This window comes from Bremia lactucae, linkage group LG18, assembly GCF_004359215.1.
Source record: "Bremia lactucae strain SF5 linkage group LG18, whole genome shotgun sequence".
NCBI lineage: Eukaryota > Oomycota > Peronosporomycetes > Peronosporales > Peronosporaceae > Bremia > Bremia lactucae.
This window is the reverse complement of record NC_090627.1, coordinates 1,274,822-1,287,467: the sequence shown is the minus strand read 5'-3', so window position 1 is coordinate 1,287,467 and position 12,646 is coordinate 1,274,822. Positions and strand designations below refer to the sequence as shown.

Sequence of the window (12,646 nt, the reverse complement as noted above, 5' to 3'; positions counted from 1 at the left end):
CCTATAAGTGATGTGGCACACACAACGTCCACAATATCCACCTTTTTTTTCTTTTTAAAATTATGGGATAAAAATATTTGACTCGAAATCTCGTAAAACCAAAAAAAACCGTTTTATTATTCAAGGACTAGCAGCATCCGTTGTTTTTTTTCTTTTTTTTCTCGCTTGTATTGTCCGTAGTAATGGCAATACTATTGCCTGCTGGAAGACTCGTGGTTGGATTCGTTTCTGCTTGCATGGTCTTGCGACTCATGAGTTTGTAAATCTCCGTTAAAAGGCGCTGAAATGCCGTGTCGACACCTGTGGCTTCGAGAGCCGATGTCTCAATAAAGGCCAACGTCTGTTTCTCCGCAAAGGCCATGGCTTCCTCCGTCGAGACGGCACGTAAATGACGCAAATCACTTTTATTCCCTACTAGCATAATAACGGTATGCGCATCCGCGTGATCTCGCAACTCTTTTAACCAACGCTCGACGTTCTCAAAAGTACCGTGTTTTGTAATGTCATACACTAATAACGCACCAACCGCGCCACGGTAATATCTGTCAATAAAAACGCAATGAGTGATAGATAGAACCCTTGTGTGTGTGTTTGTTTTTTGTATTGATAAGCGACGTACGCGCTTGTGATGGCTCGATATCGTTCCTGACCGGCTGTGTCCCATATTTGCGCTTTGATTGTTTTGCCTTCGGCCACAATGGATTTGGTGGCAAATTCGACCCCAATGGTACTTTTAGATTCGAGATGAAATTCGTTGCGTGTAAAGCGAGACAACAAATTGGATTTGCCGACCCCGGAATCTCCGATCAATACGATCTTAAACAGGTAATCGTACTCGTCTTCACGAGGCGACGCCATTGATAATGGCCCTCTTTTGAATGCTCTCTATATGTGTAACACAACAAATTGCGCTTTTCAATCGCGGTATTGTTCGTACGTTTGACCACGGCGTCGAGAAAGCTTTCGTCGAGGATCTCCTCGGCTTCTGGCAACAGACTCTACGTGTTCGAGCGTCGGTATGGTACCGACACTTTACCGGTGGTCGGTTTTGATACCGGTTCTTACACTTGTTCGTGTGGCCGTGCCTATTTCCATCGTGAGCCATGGCAACGGAACTGTTCGAGGACATCTTTGAGGTGCGGCAAGTCAACCCCGACGGCAAGAAGTTTGACAAAGGCATGCGTTTTATATCTATCAGTTGCTAGTGTACTAGTTCTATGAAGTTTAAACTAAACAAAGCGAACATGTGGCAGTGACCCGCGTGGTGTGTAAGGGTGTGTCGTACGAACTCGAGCTGACGTTAGACATCAACTCCGAGGTTTACCGACTTCGTCAGAATGAAAAGTTTACACTTGCACTTGTTAGTACGCTTGATTTAGAAGGCAAGCCAGATGACGGGATTTTTAATCAGTCGGGCAAGGTGCGTGGACGGAGGAAGGCGGAGCTCGTGATGGCAAAAGTGGCTAATTTGATTGGTTATGTTTTTTTTATTAGCCCACCCTGCTAGACCGGTATGATTACGGTATGTATGGAAAAGTTTTTCAATATGATCACGAAGGTGGCAATATGGTGGCGATCTACGCCAGTTTTGGGGGTCTCCTTATGTGTCTACGGGGCGAGCAGCGTCATCTGCACATGATTCATAATGACACACGCATCTACTGCCTACTTCGGAAACAATGATAAAAATCATTCAATACATGACGTTGCACTTGCACAAAGACCAGTATAATGAGCATAAGAAGCGAGATATTCATACCGATTTAGACAGCGTAACTTGAATACTGCCTATTACGTAGAAATACTAACGCATCAGTTTTTATCTTGTCTTTATATATTTAAAAAGTGTATGAAAGCTAAAGCCCGTTGTCCGCTTACTTGTCTTCCTTTGCCACTTCTCGCATCTTCTTGTAGTATTCTTCACGAGATACTGCCTGTGGCGGGTATTGAATGTACTTCCACTGCATGAAAGTTACATCGCATGATACAAACATAAGCACGAATTCTTGCAACCTCCATTCAATCACCTCACCCTGCTAACGATGAAATTTATACAGTCTGGTTGAGCGTAGATGCAAGTCGCAACAATCGGAACTATAAAGCAATACAATATTGCTGAGCACAAGTCATCGCATTCCCTTGCTGTTCATACGGTCGGAGACGCACTAGTTATATACACGCCAATGCGAGCAACTTCCCACTTGGCACTGGGCATTTTTTTTCGCTTTGATCTATAAAAGAAATCGGTAATTATCGGTACCAATTCGTCCGTTTCTCATTAAAAGACACAACTTAAGTATGAAGTATAGAAATCGTAAAGTACGCATCCGCTTTTCTTCCATAGGCTTTGACGGTCTTACTATCTGGCGACGGGGAATCGACGAAGAGACACTTTAAACTATGCATATGCACTAACAGGTCATTGGGCATGCCAAACTACGATCACTCTAGGCTTCAGTTGCCAGTCTACTTGCCCTTTTTCGATTTCTTAATAAAATTACCGGTACGTACTTGCTTTCTTACAGATCCGTGAAAAAGAGAAAGTTCACATCCTTTACTCCAACTCGACGAATTACATGGCTACTTCGTGTTTTCCCACTCCTTCCTCGACTTCCGCCTTCGCTTCGATGTCCATCTCGCACAACCTCCTCACCACTAGCTTCATATTCCTTTCACAAACCTTGTTCGCGTTATATTTTCTATCAAGTTTAAAAACATTAAAACGTTTTTTCCAAAAATTAAGGATCATGGCTCAATTCAGCGAGGCCTCATTAGCTGGACACTTTCTAACAAGCAAAATCGACTAATAAGACGACACTTATGAAACTAAAACGAAGGGGGTGCCAATTTCTGCTCGTCCAGATCCAAGTTCCCCATGCTGTTGCCACTTAATCCTTGCTCGGGTTGAGGGGCAAACCATTCATTCACCATAATACTCACACCCTCAATAGCAGCCAGTAACACACCACCAATAAGTGCTTGGCCTGCCGCCGCACGCGGTCCGGCACGGGCTGCTAGCGCACCACCGGTAGCGGCCCCCGCGAGAATCGAGTTCCACGGATCTTCTTTCCGTCGCAATGCTTCAAACGAGCAGTCAAATGAAGAAAAAAGCAACCCCCAGACAGCAAAGCCACCTGCAAGAACTGGTGTACGCATCTTGGCATTGTAAATGGCGCCGCGAAAACGCTGCCCCGACGGTGAATTCCGGGCTCCTTTAAAAGTATACCAGCCGGAGCCGAATACCGCACCGAGCACAAACCCTCCACCTGCGTCTTCTACAATACGAAAGGGACATGGCTCACGCTCCATTTGAAAAAGCTAAGGGAGGTGGCTCCCTTCGTTGCGTTGTGGGAGCTTCAAGTAGAGGTCGAGGAAGCCCTAAATGCAGGGAATGAGTGCTAGCCAACAACGTTGATCGGTATACCGACGAATCGTGTCTTCTTGGGTGGTCTCGGATACCGGTATGGCACCGTGTTTCATACTCCTCGTTCGAGTGACATTCCGATCCTCCCCTGAAAAAAACAAACGAAATCTAACAAAAACTAAGGATTATGGCTCGTAATATGCCCGAGGCAGTCGCATGGACGACAAGCGGAGATGCGACGCTATGTTTACGTGATATTGTATCGTCCGAAAACGTGCAGGAGCAGACGCGTGCTAGCTGGGAACCGTATGATTTTAACGGTGGCACTGTGCTGGCCATTGCCGGCGAGGATTTTGTCGTAGTTGCTGGCGACACGCGCTTAAGCACGGGGTACTCGATTCTCAGTCGAGATGAAAGCAAGCTCCATGCATTGACACCTACGACTGTATTAGGGTGTCCGGGATCGCATAACGATATCATTCAATTACGTGGCGTACTAAGTATTCGTGCTCAAATGTATCGACATGACAACGAAACGGCGATGAGCTCCAGTGCCATGGCACAGCTCTTGATGAATACACTCTATTCACGTCGTTTCTTTCCGTATTATGCATTTTGTATTCTATGCGGTATTGACGAGAACGGGAAGGGCGTTGTCTACACGTACGACGCGATTGGATCGTACGACTGCGTCACGCGCGCTGCGCAAGGAAGTGGTGGTCACTTGATGATTCCATTGTTGGATAATTTAGTCGAACACGACACGCGCATGGATCCAAAGAAGACGCTTACGCTCCAAGAGACCAAAAACATCATTAAGGACGCATTCATTACGGCGGGAGAAGTACGTGTCTTCCACACCATTTTTATTTGGTTGTTTTTCTAAAATTTATTCTGATATTTTTATAGCGCGATATTTACACGGGCGATAATGTCGAGATTTTGACAATCAAAGCAACCGGGATTGAGAGGGAAATGTTCGCACTTAAGAAAGATTAGGTTCGAGAGTCCTCCAAACAGCCACTCAAAAAAGCACTTTAAAGACTCGTTCACTTGTCAATTGTATTTACTTGAAGTTCTAGCTCTCGCGATTCTTTAGCGCTAGCTGACGGACTTTGCGTTTGTATAATTCGGGATCGTTTTTTAAATCCATGTAGGGTTCACGCTGTGCTGGGTCGGCCATATTAGGCTGGTCGAGCAAGTCTTGGACGCCTTTTAGGATCTGTTTAATCGTCACGCTTGGTTTCCAATCCTTGTCCTCATTTAATATACTCAAACAAACCGTGCCTGATGGGTACACATTGGGGTGATAGAGTGGTGGCGTAAATTTAACGAGTGGTGGCTTGCTCGGGTAGTCCTCGGAGAAGACCAACGACATTTTAAAGACGCCACCCTCCCAGTTCGTACCGACCTTGCCCGGAATACCCGCATGCCACGTCATGAGGTTTAATGAGCCATCTTCATTCGCAATTGGACGCGCCCAGAATCCAGCCGGATGGTCTCGTCTCCAATTTCTACGCTCTTGTCGCAGCCGCTGTACCGCAATGGAGTCATCACTCATGATTTTCGTTTAAAAAAAAAAAGTGGGATTCGAACCATGTCCGGTTTTCAAAGTCGCATTTCAAAGGTCCTAAATCAAGGTGGGGGATCATTGTTAGCGGACATGAAATGTTGTGTAGAAATGAAGTGGCACATATCATGAAACGACGTAAACAAAAAAATGCTATTTTTATGCCAAAAAACAAAATGCTTTCTAGTGTCAGAAACAAAAAACTGCTTTGTATCCAAAGAAACAAAGTTGAATCCTTTGCTGTCGTCGTCTTAATTTTCTTGATCGTGCCGTTTTGGTATGTATCGAATCACGTCGTCTAATGCTTTCATACAAGCTTGTGCTGCCTCCTTGATTTCAGCTACTTGACAGTGTCCACTTAGCTTTTGCTTCATCGAGGCATATCGTAAAGTTATCTCTGCAAGAACTTTCATCCGTTCTTCTGCTTTCTCGGCATCCTTCATGGCACTACAAATGGTCTCTAAGAAATGCTGCATTGCAACAAGAGCACGATGCAGAATCTCGACATTCAAACGGTTTTCAAGAATCGCTCCAAAAGCTTGAAACCCATTTTGACGCAGTATAACCCAACACACTTGTGGAACTTGCGACACCATGGCCAACGCACCAGTCGCGGCACGAGCAATTTCAAAGTCGGTTGTTTCATCTTCAAGTGATGCAAATGCAATCCAAAGTCGTATTTTCTCGTCGTTACAAAACACTTGGTTAATCACTAATTCATTAGGAAGCAAGTTACAAATCGCTTCCGTCGCGGCACGACGTACCAATTCATGGTCGGAAAACTGCAAATACTGAAGCGTCGACAATCCGTGTGGTTCATTTACAATCCGTGCTTTCGTTTCCATGGACACACTGGCAATATTTGTCAGTGCCATTAATGCTTCAAAATGCATCAATTCGTCCTCTCCTTTACATAATTCGATCAAGGGTTTAATCGAAGAAAAGAGTGATGACGATGAAAGCAAGTTGGGATTCGTACTAATGAGAATCTTGGCCATTGCTTGTCCAGCTCCTTTTGAGAGTTTCAAACGACTTTCTTGCAACGAATGTTTCTTTCGAACGTGAGAATGGGTTCCATGGATAAGCGCTAACGGAATCAACGCTTGAAACACACCACTTTGTACTAACTTCCCACGTATCGCCGGAACTTCTGCAGCATGCAACGCACTTTGCGTGGCCATTTCCATCAGATTAGTCGACTTCTTTCGTGCTGCCAATTTGAGCAAGTGAACTAATGTCGTCAATACATGACGTGACGTTGCCAACTGGACGACACGAGCTTGTACGTGTTCAAGCGTATCCCCATCTTCCAAGACGGATTGCTGCTTTAACGCTTTCTGTAGTTCTTCATACTGATCCGCGGTCATGTCCATTCCTTCCATTTGTGTGCGTTTAATCGCAGCTTCCGAAGTCCACACGTGGTGCAAAATATACCCAATTCCATAATACACATTCGATCGAAACACTTGACAAGACGTAATATTTATATCCGTTGGAAACTCGACGTGAAAGACACTTGCAACTGCCATGGGAGACTTGACAAATGCATCTTTGACGCTCGTGTATGTAATTAAATACGACAATGCTTCGATTCCTCGCTCTTTGGGCGAGACCGTACTTTGATAGAAAGAAATATTCACGTCTTTTTTCGTACACGACGTTTGTGTCTTGTCATTGGTTTGATCACCTTTCAAATGCTTGGTTTCAATCGTTTCGGCACGTGCAAGGACTTTCAAAACACTCTCAACGAGATAATCCCCTTCGGTGGATGGGAAGACCAATGTTTTTTCGACAATCCCAAGCTTGACTTGAATACTTAAAGCACTTGCACGAAGTATTAAATCATCGGCTTCATCCAATGATGCTTGGAGGAGTCGATAAATCTCCATTCGTAATGCACGAGGAACACACGCCGGCCCTTGATCAACACCACAGATACTCGCTACACAATCGACCCAAATCTCTTGCAATTGTCTCGTATGTGCTTTACAATCGTCAAATGTCCGGGAAGCCGCAAGAAATTCGTGCAAACGGGAAAGAAATGCTGTGCCATCATTTGAAGTTGCTTGGACAGCATGTATGCCAAGCTTGGCATTCGAGAGAAAGAGAGATGATAACAAAAGACACGATGCCGACGCTTGGGCTAGAGTCTTGCGTTGCGAAGGACGTGCGGCAAGTACGGGGGAGATACACCAGTCATGTACGAGTTTCTGAAGCTTCATATCATCGCCTTCGACTTGAGCGAGACATTGTGTAAAGACAAGAGGTACACGAGTGAGAATGACACTTGTCAAGGTCGAGTCTATGGATTCTTTCGAAGCTGCTTTGACAAAACCAGGAAGTACACTTGTGATTGTTGTATGTAGTAACGAATAGAGTCCTACTTCTTGAGCAAGAATTGTAAATTGTCTGTTCCAATGCGGTTTGAGAGTATTGTCGGATGATCGTGGAGAAGCCGTGGGGGTACTGAATGCTGAAAGAACGTGAAGCATTCCATCAATTGCTGCGACTTGTAAGACGCGTTCTTGACTACGTAACCCGTCGAGTACGCCATTCAATACACGACGAAGAGACGTTGTATCAATAGTCTTGACTTGAAGGAATAAATACTTGAAAAGACACGCGGCGAGTCGAATGAGCGCTTTTTGACCACGTAGGGGCTGAGAAATGTCCTTCTTCGCCTTGTTTTCGGTATATTCCAATGCAATATGGTGCTGAGAGAACTCGAGTAGATTCCATAGCACTCCATTATTTGTTTCAAATGTCTTTTGAGTGAATTCCATGCTTGTGGAAGCTAATAGTGAAAGCAAGGACACGACATGGGATAAAATCGTCAAGATGGACGTGTTCAAAGGGGCTGGTTTCGTACTTAGTGGAAGGAGTTGCTGTACTGCATTCCAAAGGACTGATAAGCCCTTTCGTTTAGAAATTTCCTCCGGTAAAGTGGCTATTTCAGTGGCACTTTTCATTTCTAAATACTGAAGTGCCTCAATGGTCGTGTCTTGAGTGTGAAGAATCTCTTGAAGACGTATATTCCCGTCTTCGCCATGAACACCCGTTACAATACTATCAAGAGCCTTTTGTACGCCATGAATGTCTTGTCGTACGTGTTCTTGAATCGTTCGTGCCAGTGCAGCTGCGGCCTTGTTTGTAGGCACGTGTTGCAGCACGAATTGGACATCTCGAAATGCTTGTGTCATGCGGCCCATGCCCATAAATGCCTGTGCACGACGGTACCGCGCTTTGGAATTGTCTGGTGCATCAGCCAGTGCGAGTGTACAATCCTTCTCGGCTGCGACAAAATTCTCAAGCTGGAGATAACAGGCCGCGCGATTGCTATGAAGCAATACGCGCTGAGCGACGACGTTTTTAAGACTTTCTCTAGTTTGACCGGAAGGAGCAGCACTTAAAGCCTCAGTATACTTTTCTAAGGCAGACTGGTACTCCTTGGCGCTAAAATATTGATTGCCCTCCGCACGAAGTGACTCCATTGTCGTGGCCATGTTTGAGTTTGGGGAGAAAAGAATTGGGATGGATACATGTGGTGTAAGTCACATGATCTAAAACATGTAATTTGAAAGGTTTTGGATTTCTACAGAAAATGAATTGCATGGCAGCAAATTGAATTGCACATTTAGCGAAGTGACAAGTTTCAAGGCGATGGCAGACGCAGACATTGAATTGTTGCTACGCGAAGGCATTGAGGCAGCAGCAAAGGTGCGCGGTTGTTATATGCGAACATTTGCAATGCGTTTATGCACTACAAGCAACATGCGTCCTCTTTCTTACACTGGCTCTCATGTTAAACTCCCATGTGGATTTCTGTCTTTATCCAGGATGGCGAGTATCGATCCGAAGAACGTTCCCACCGCTCTTCTCAACGCAAAAGTAAGATGCGTAGCCATAGTCGTAGCCACTCACGACACCGTCACCGAGACCGCTCACGTTCTCGATCCCGCCGGTCTCGTCGCTCTCGCCATTCTCGATCGCGCTCATCCCGTCGTACTCGTGGAAGCTCTCGTCGAGATCGTAAACGCAGTCGCAGTATTGAACGGCCCATTAAAAAGATTCGCAAGAGTAAAAGTCGTTCGCGCTCAGCTATTAAAGTCGAGCGCGAGCCGAGTACGTCAGTAGAGCGTGCAGAACGGGCCAAGCAGCGTGAACTAATGGAGCTCACACGAGACCATCGCACAGTCTTTGTAGGACAATTGACCCAAAAAGTACGTGAAAAAGACTTGGAGCGATTTCTTAGCAAGACAGGCAAGGTAGAGAACGTTTTATTGATTCGTGATAAGTTTACAAACCGCTCCAAGGGCTTTGCATACGTGGAGCTTTCGAACCTTGAAGATGTCCCAAAAGTCTTGCTCCTGACGGGCCAAGTCCCTGACTTTCAGGTATTTCCGATTATGATTAAAGCATCGGAAGCCGAGAAAAATTTTGCGGCCAAGAAAGATTCCGTCATGAATGCCACGGCAATGTTGAGTGGTCCATTGACCGCAGACGCGCTAAGTGCAGGCTTAACGGGTTCAATGGACGGCGCCAATATGTCTGCCGCTGCATTGTCGGCCGCAAGTCGTATTTATTGTGGAAATCTGCACACGAACATTACCGAAGATGATTTGCGCATTGTGTTCCAGTCGTTTGGTGAAGTACTCTCAGTCACGATCAATCGAGATGAAATGGGACGCTCCAAGGGGTTTAGTTTTATTCAATTTAGTAGTCCACAAGAAGCAAACTTTGCCTTGTCAAAAGGCAATGGTCTTGAGCTTGCAGGCAATCACTTACGTCTTGGTCCTGTGAATGAAAATGCAATGCGTGGTGGAAATCGCGGGCCTGGTGGAATGCTGGATAATGGTGCGACAGGTGGACGATGGAAGCTCGAAGACGAAGAAGGGCTGGGCTTGAGTATGAATGCCCAGTCACGCTCAGCTTTGATGGCCAAACTCGCTGGCAATGACGTTACGCTCTTTCCGTCAATGGCAGGAGGCACCGGCGCGTACAACCCAGCAACTGACGTTACGAATACTATGGCTGCTACTGCCGCGCAGCGAGCGGAGCAAGCAACGGCCCTCATGTCGTCGACGGAGATTGAAGGCAGTGAATCCTTTTGCATTGTAGTCAAGAATATGTTCGATGTGTACCAGGAGCAAAAGAGTGGTAATTCCGAGTGGGCCGTCGAGATCCAGCAAGATGTTCAAGAAGAATGTACGCAGTATGGTCCCGTGCTTCATACGTACGTGGACAAGGACAAGCAAGGCGGACTCGTGTATGTCTTGTTTGGAAACGTCTCGAGTGCCGTCGCTGCAGCCAAGAAACTCCACGGACGTTGGTTTAACAAGCGACAAATTAGTGTGAGGTACCTATCGTCGCAAGAGTACGTGGGCATGTTTCCGGAAGCTCGAACTGCGGTGCAGACCGCGCGCACTAGCTCCGAGTAAGAAGCAACTTCAACTTTCTTTATCTTACAAACATTCATGGACGTTTCCGATGCAGACGCAGCTGCCACTGGCAACCTCTCCGTTCAGGTGATTGGTCCTCGCTTATTTCCGTTGGACCGAGTCGTAGCATCTTTGGGGTCAGATCTGAGTCTAATACATTTTGTTTTGTAGTGACGGCAACGACCTCTTATGAGTGGATTATCCTGGTGTCTTTGACATTTTTCGTCTTTATGTTACACTGGCAGTCTCGCTACGCTCTACTGTTTCAATCTCTTTACTCGTGTCTTCTATCGGACACTTCCGTCGCTCTAAGAGCTCTGCAGCTAATGTGCGCTTGACAATCTGAATAAGGGCATGCACTTGAGTGTCTGAGAATCGTCCAGCGCAGTCTTCGATGATTAAATGAATGTCCACAAGTTCAGTGGGAACGAGGTTTATAAATTGAAGCTTTTCGGCAGAACTAAGTGCTGGTAGATCAACTTGCGCCAACTCTTGTAGAAACGCTTGAGTGCAGCTTGCACTCAATGTTGAGCAATGCGAGTGGCTTTGCGTAAGGAATTTTAACACCTTGTGGTCCATCCAATTGCGCTCGGCGTACTCGACCATAGCCGACTTGTGTATTCGCTGCTCCTTGCGCTCCTGCATGAGCGAAAGCACTTCAAAGTCGCTCAGCGGGCCCTCATTAATAAGCAACACCTTCATCTTGCAAGGCGCAACCAATCACTAATTGTTTCTAAATTTAACAAGTTCAAACGATCCCATTTAAATCAGTGTGGAATTATGCAATTTGAATCATTAAACTACAAGTATAGGTTGCTTTTCCCGTCACCAATTCCCTACAAATACGAGCCTATTAATAAAAATGGACTTAAAAGTGGGCTTCCTCAGGACGACCAAAAGCATCCATGAAAGCGCGGATACAGCGTCACTCAGCCACTAAAATCACCCCCTCAACCTTCACTCTTGTCGTCGTTGAGCGTCCCGCTGCTCCCGTTCCCGCTGATTCTCCGGTTTCCCAGTACTCGCACTAAGGCTTGGATTCAATTGCCGTGATCGCAAGACCATCGTCGAAGTGGGTGTCTCCAGAGATCGTCGCGCTCCCGAACTTATGGCTCGCGTCGATCGTCGCGTTCCTCTTGCCATTCGTGGCGCAGGGCGAACACGGGGACGAATCTCCGGCGTCTCTTGCATCGCCACTGCAAATTCATTCTCCAACGATCGAAAGACACGGGGAGAACTGGGTGGAGAATGATCGACAAGTGGCGACAGCGCAAGACGTGGGTACGCCCGTGCAAACACAATGCCATAATTACGTCGACGCTTAGGTCGTTTAGGCGGTGGAGGAGGATTCTTTCGATCAAGCATGCGAGTGGAAGGAGGAGGCGTGACCTGGACAGTACGAAGTGGCATTCCTTGCGGTACACGCTCGACGTCAATACTGCCCTGTATATCGTGACTATCCGTCCTGAGATCCTTGTCTACATTCGCACTAGTAGCGACGAGATCATCCGTGTCACTACCCTGGGAACTACCGATACAATCGTCTCGATTCGTACACATCGCGATGTTTTCGGAAGTTTCCTTCGTAAGAGCTTCGTCTTGTAGCCATCGCGATGGAATACTGATGGACACCGCAGGAAACCTCGTCGTTTCGTGTTTTTCCTCAATTATTACAACTCGTTGCTTCGTGTGTTCGAAAGATTGTATCGTTCGATCACTTAAATTTGCCAGTGGAGATGCAGGTAAGACGGGAGGCGGCGACGAAACACTTGCATCGTCCTTTACTCGACAGCGCTTGGTCTTGTGCTTCTCCTCATTGCGATGACAACTGTCGCGTTTTGTCTCCTTTTCAGGTGGTATGCTCCGCCTTCTTTTTCCATTCTTGACACATTTGTGTTCACTACGCTTTGCACGACGCAATTCTTGTAACTCGGTCGCTTGAGTAGGGGTATGTTCGAGCCGCTGCCTCTTCCAGCTCACAACGCTCTTCTCCTCCTCACGCATCGGATGGGGTGGTGGAGGCGGTGGAGACAACGAAGCGGAGGCAGGTCGCCGCCTCTTCCCCGTAGCGAGAGGTTCCATGACGTTTAATACGTTGTAGCTGCGAGTCGTGACTCGGCTTTTTTTGGGTCGAGACACGGCGTTCACTCCGCTATTCTTTGTTCTTGATCTCGGGCCTTTTGTTTAAATCGTCGAAAAAATCCCCCCTTTTCGGCCTCGTTATGTGAGGACTAAAAACGGCTCTTTCTAGATTGAGTCTCCAAAATGAGTATC

The 12,646-nt window shown here is 46.5% G+C and overlaps 11 protein-coding genes across 11 annotated transcripts; 3 read left to right on the top strand and 8 right to left on the bottom strand.

Moving 5' to 3' along the window:
- Window positions 1-93: 93 nt before the first annotated feature.
- On the bottom strand, window positions 94-939 carry CCR75_002231 (uncharacterized protein). Its single transcript, XM_067960329.1, has 2 exons — window positions 620-939; window positions 94-542 (listed from the first exon to the last, which is right to left on the bottom strand). Exons 1-2 carry the CDS (start codon window positions 856-858, stop codon window positions 128-130), a joined length of 654 nt encoding a protein of 217 aa, XP_067819819.1. The 5' UTR covers window positions 859-939; the 3' UTR covers window positions 94-127.
- Window positions 940-1,103: 164 nt separating this feature from the next.
- Window positions 1,104-1,683, top strand: CCR75_002232 (uncharacterized protein; the record flags this gene model as incomplete). The annotated part of the gene is made up of 3 exons (XM_067960330.1): window positions 1,104-1,182; window positions 1,254-1,420; window positions 1,495-1,683. The coding sequence occupies 3 exons, from the start codon at window positions 1,104-1,106 to the stop codon at window positions 1,681-1,683; spliced, it is 435 nt and encodes a 144-aa protein (XP_067819816.1).
- A 191-nt stretch (window positions 1,684-1,874) lies between these two features.
- On the bottom strand, window positions 1,875-2,215 carry CCR75_002233 (uncharacterized protein; the record flags this gene model as incomplete). The annotated part of the gene is made up of 3 exons (XM_067960331.1): window positions 1,875-1,961; window positions 2,033-2,094; window positions 2,167-2,215. 3 exons carry the CDS (start codon window positions 2,213-2,215, stop codon window positions 1,875-1,877), a joined length of 198 nt encoding a protein of 65 aa, XP_067819817.1.
- A 232-nt stretch (window positions 2,216-2,447) lies between these two features.
- Window positions 2,448-4,952, top strand: CCR75_002234 (uncharacterized protein). Its single transcript, XM_067960332.1, has 2 exons — window positions 2,448-4,208; window positions 4,274-4,952. Exons 1-2 carry the CDS (start codon window positions 3,552-3,554, stop codon window positions 4,361-4,363), a joined length of 747 nt encoding a protein of 248 aa, XP_067819822.1. The 5' UTR covers window positions 2,448-3,551; the 3' UTR covers window positions 4,364-4,952.
- On the bottom strand, window positions 2,827-3,309 carry CCR75_002235 (uncharacterized protein; the record flags this gene model as incomplete). Its single annotated transcript, XM_067960333.1, has 1 exon — window positions 2,827-3,309. The coding sequence occupies one exon, from the start codon at window positions 3,307-3,309 to the stop codon at window positions 2,827-2,829; it is 483 nt and encodes a 160-aa protein (XP_067819823.1).
- On the bottom strand, window positions 4,443-4,925 carry CCR75_002236 (uncharacterized protein; the record flags this gene model as incomplete). The annotated part of the gene is made up of 1 exon (XM_067960334.1): window positions 4,443-4,925. One exon carries the CDS (start codon window positions 4,923-4,925, stop codon window positions 4,443-4,445), a length of 483 nt encoding a protein of 160 aa, XP_067819820.1.
- Window positions 4,953-5,185: 233 nt separating the features above from the next.
- CCR75_002237 (uncharacterized protein) lies at window positions 5,186-8,437 on the bottom strand (the record flags this gene model as incomplete). The annotated part of the gene is made up of 1 exon (XM_067960335.1): window positions 5,186-8,437. One exon carries the CDS (start codon window positions 8,435-8,437, stop codon window positions 5,186-5,188), a length of 3,252 nt encoding a protein of 1,083 aa, XP_067819821.1.
- A 95-nt stretch (window positions 8,438-8,532) lies between these two features.
- On the top strand, window positions 8,533-12,614 carry CCR75_002238 (uncharacterized protein). The gene is made up of 2 exons (XM_067960336.1): window positions 8,533-8,651; window positions 8,771-12,614. Exons 1-2 carry the CDS (start codon window positions 8,595-8,597, stop codon window positions 10,370-10,372), a joined length of 1,659 nt encoding a protein of 552 aa, XP_067819824.1. The 5' UTR covers window positions 8,533-8,594; the 3' UTR covers window positions 10,373-12,614.
- Window positions 9,712-10,047, bottom strand: CCR75_002239 (uncharacterized protein; the record flags this gene model as incomplete). The annotated part of the gene is made up of 1 exon (XM_067960337.1): window positions 9,712-10,047. One exon carries the CDS (start codon window positions 10,045-10,047, stop codon window positions 9,712-9,714), a length of 336 nt encoding a protein of 111 aa, XP_067819825.1.
- Window positions 10,601-11,074, bottom strand: CCR75_002240 (uncharacterized protein; the record flags this gene model as incomplete). Its single annotated transcript, XM_067960338.1, has 1 exon — window positions 10,601-11,074. One exon carries the CDS (start codon window positions 11,072-11,074, stop codon window positions 10,601-10,603), a length of 474 nt encoding a protein of 157 aa, XP_067819712.1.
- Window positions 11,330-12,454, bottom strand: CCR75_002241 (uncharacterized protein; the record flags this gene model as incomplete). The annotated part of the gene is made up of 1 exon (XM_067960339.1): window positions 11,330-12,454. The coding sequence occupies one exon, from the start codon at window positions 12,452-12,454 to the stop codon at window positions 11,330-11,332; it is 1,125 nt and encodes a 374-aa protein (XP_067819711.1).
- Window positions 12,615-12,646: the final 32 nt, after the last annotated feature.

Bases quoted from the DNA above. Each gene is read 5' to 3' on its own strand.
- CCR75_002231 (XM_067960329.1), bottom strand. From the start codon at position 858: ATGGCGTCGCCTCGTGAAGACGAGTACGATTACCTGTTTAAGATCGTA. The intron at 543-619 runs GTACGTCGCTTA...TTTTATTGACAG, and splicing joins TATCGAGCCATCACAAGCGC to ATATTACCGTGGCGCGGTTG.
- CCR75_002238 (XM_067960336.1), top strand. From the start codon at position 8,595: ATGGCAGACGCAGACATTGAATTGTTGCTACGCGAAGGCATTGAGGCA. The intron at 8,652-8,770 runs GTGCGCGGTTGT...GTCTTTATCCAG, and splicing joins GCATTGAGGCAGCAGCAAAG to GATGGCGAGTATCGATCCGA.
- CCR75_002234 (XM_067960332.1), top strand. From the start codon at position 3,552: ATGGCTCGTAATATGCCCGAGGCAGTCGCATGGACGACAAGCGGAGAT. The intron at 4,209-4,273 runs GTACGTGTCTTC...ATATTTTTATAG, and splicing joins CATTCATTACGGCGGGAGAA to CGCGATATTTACACGGGCGA.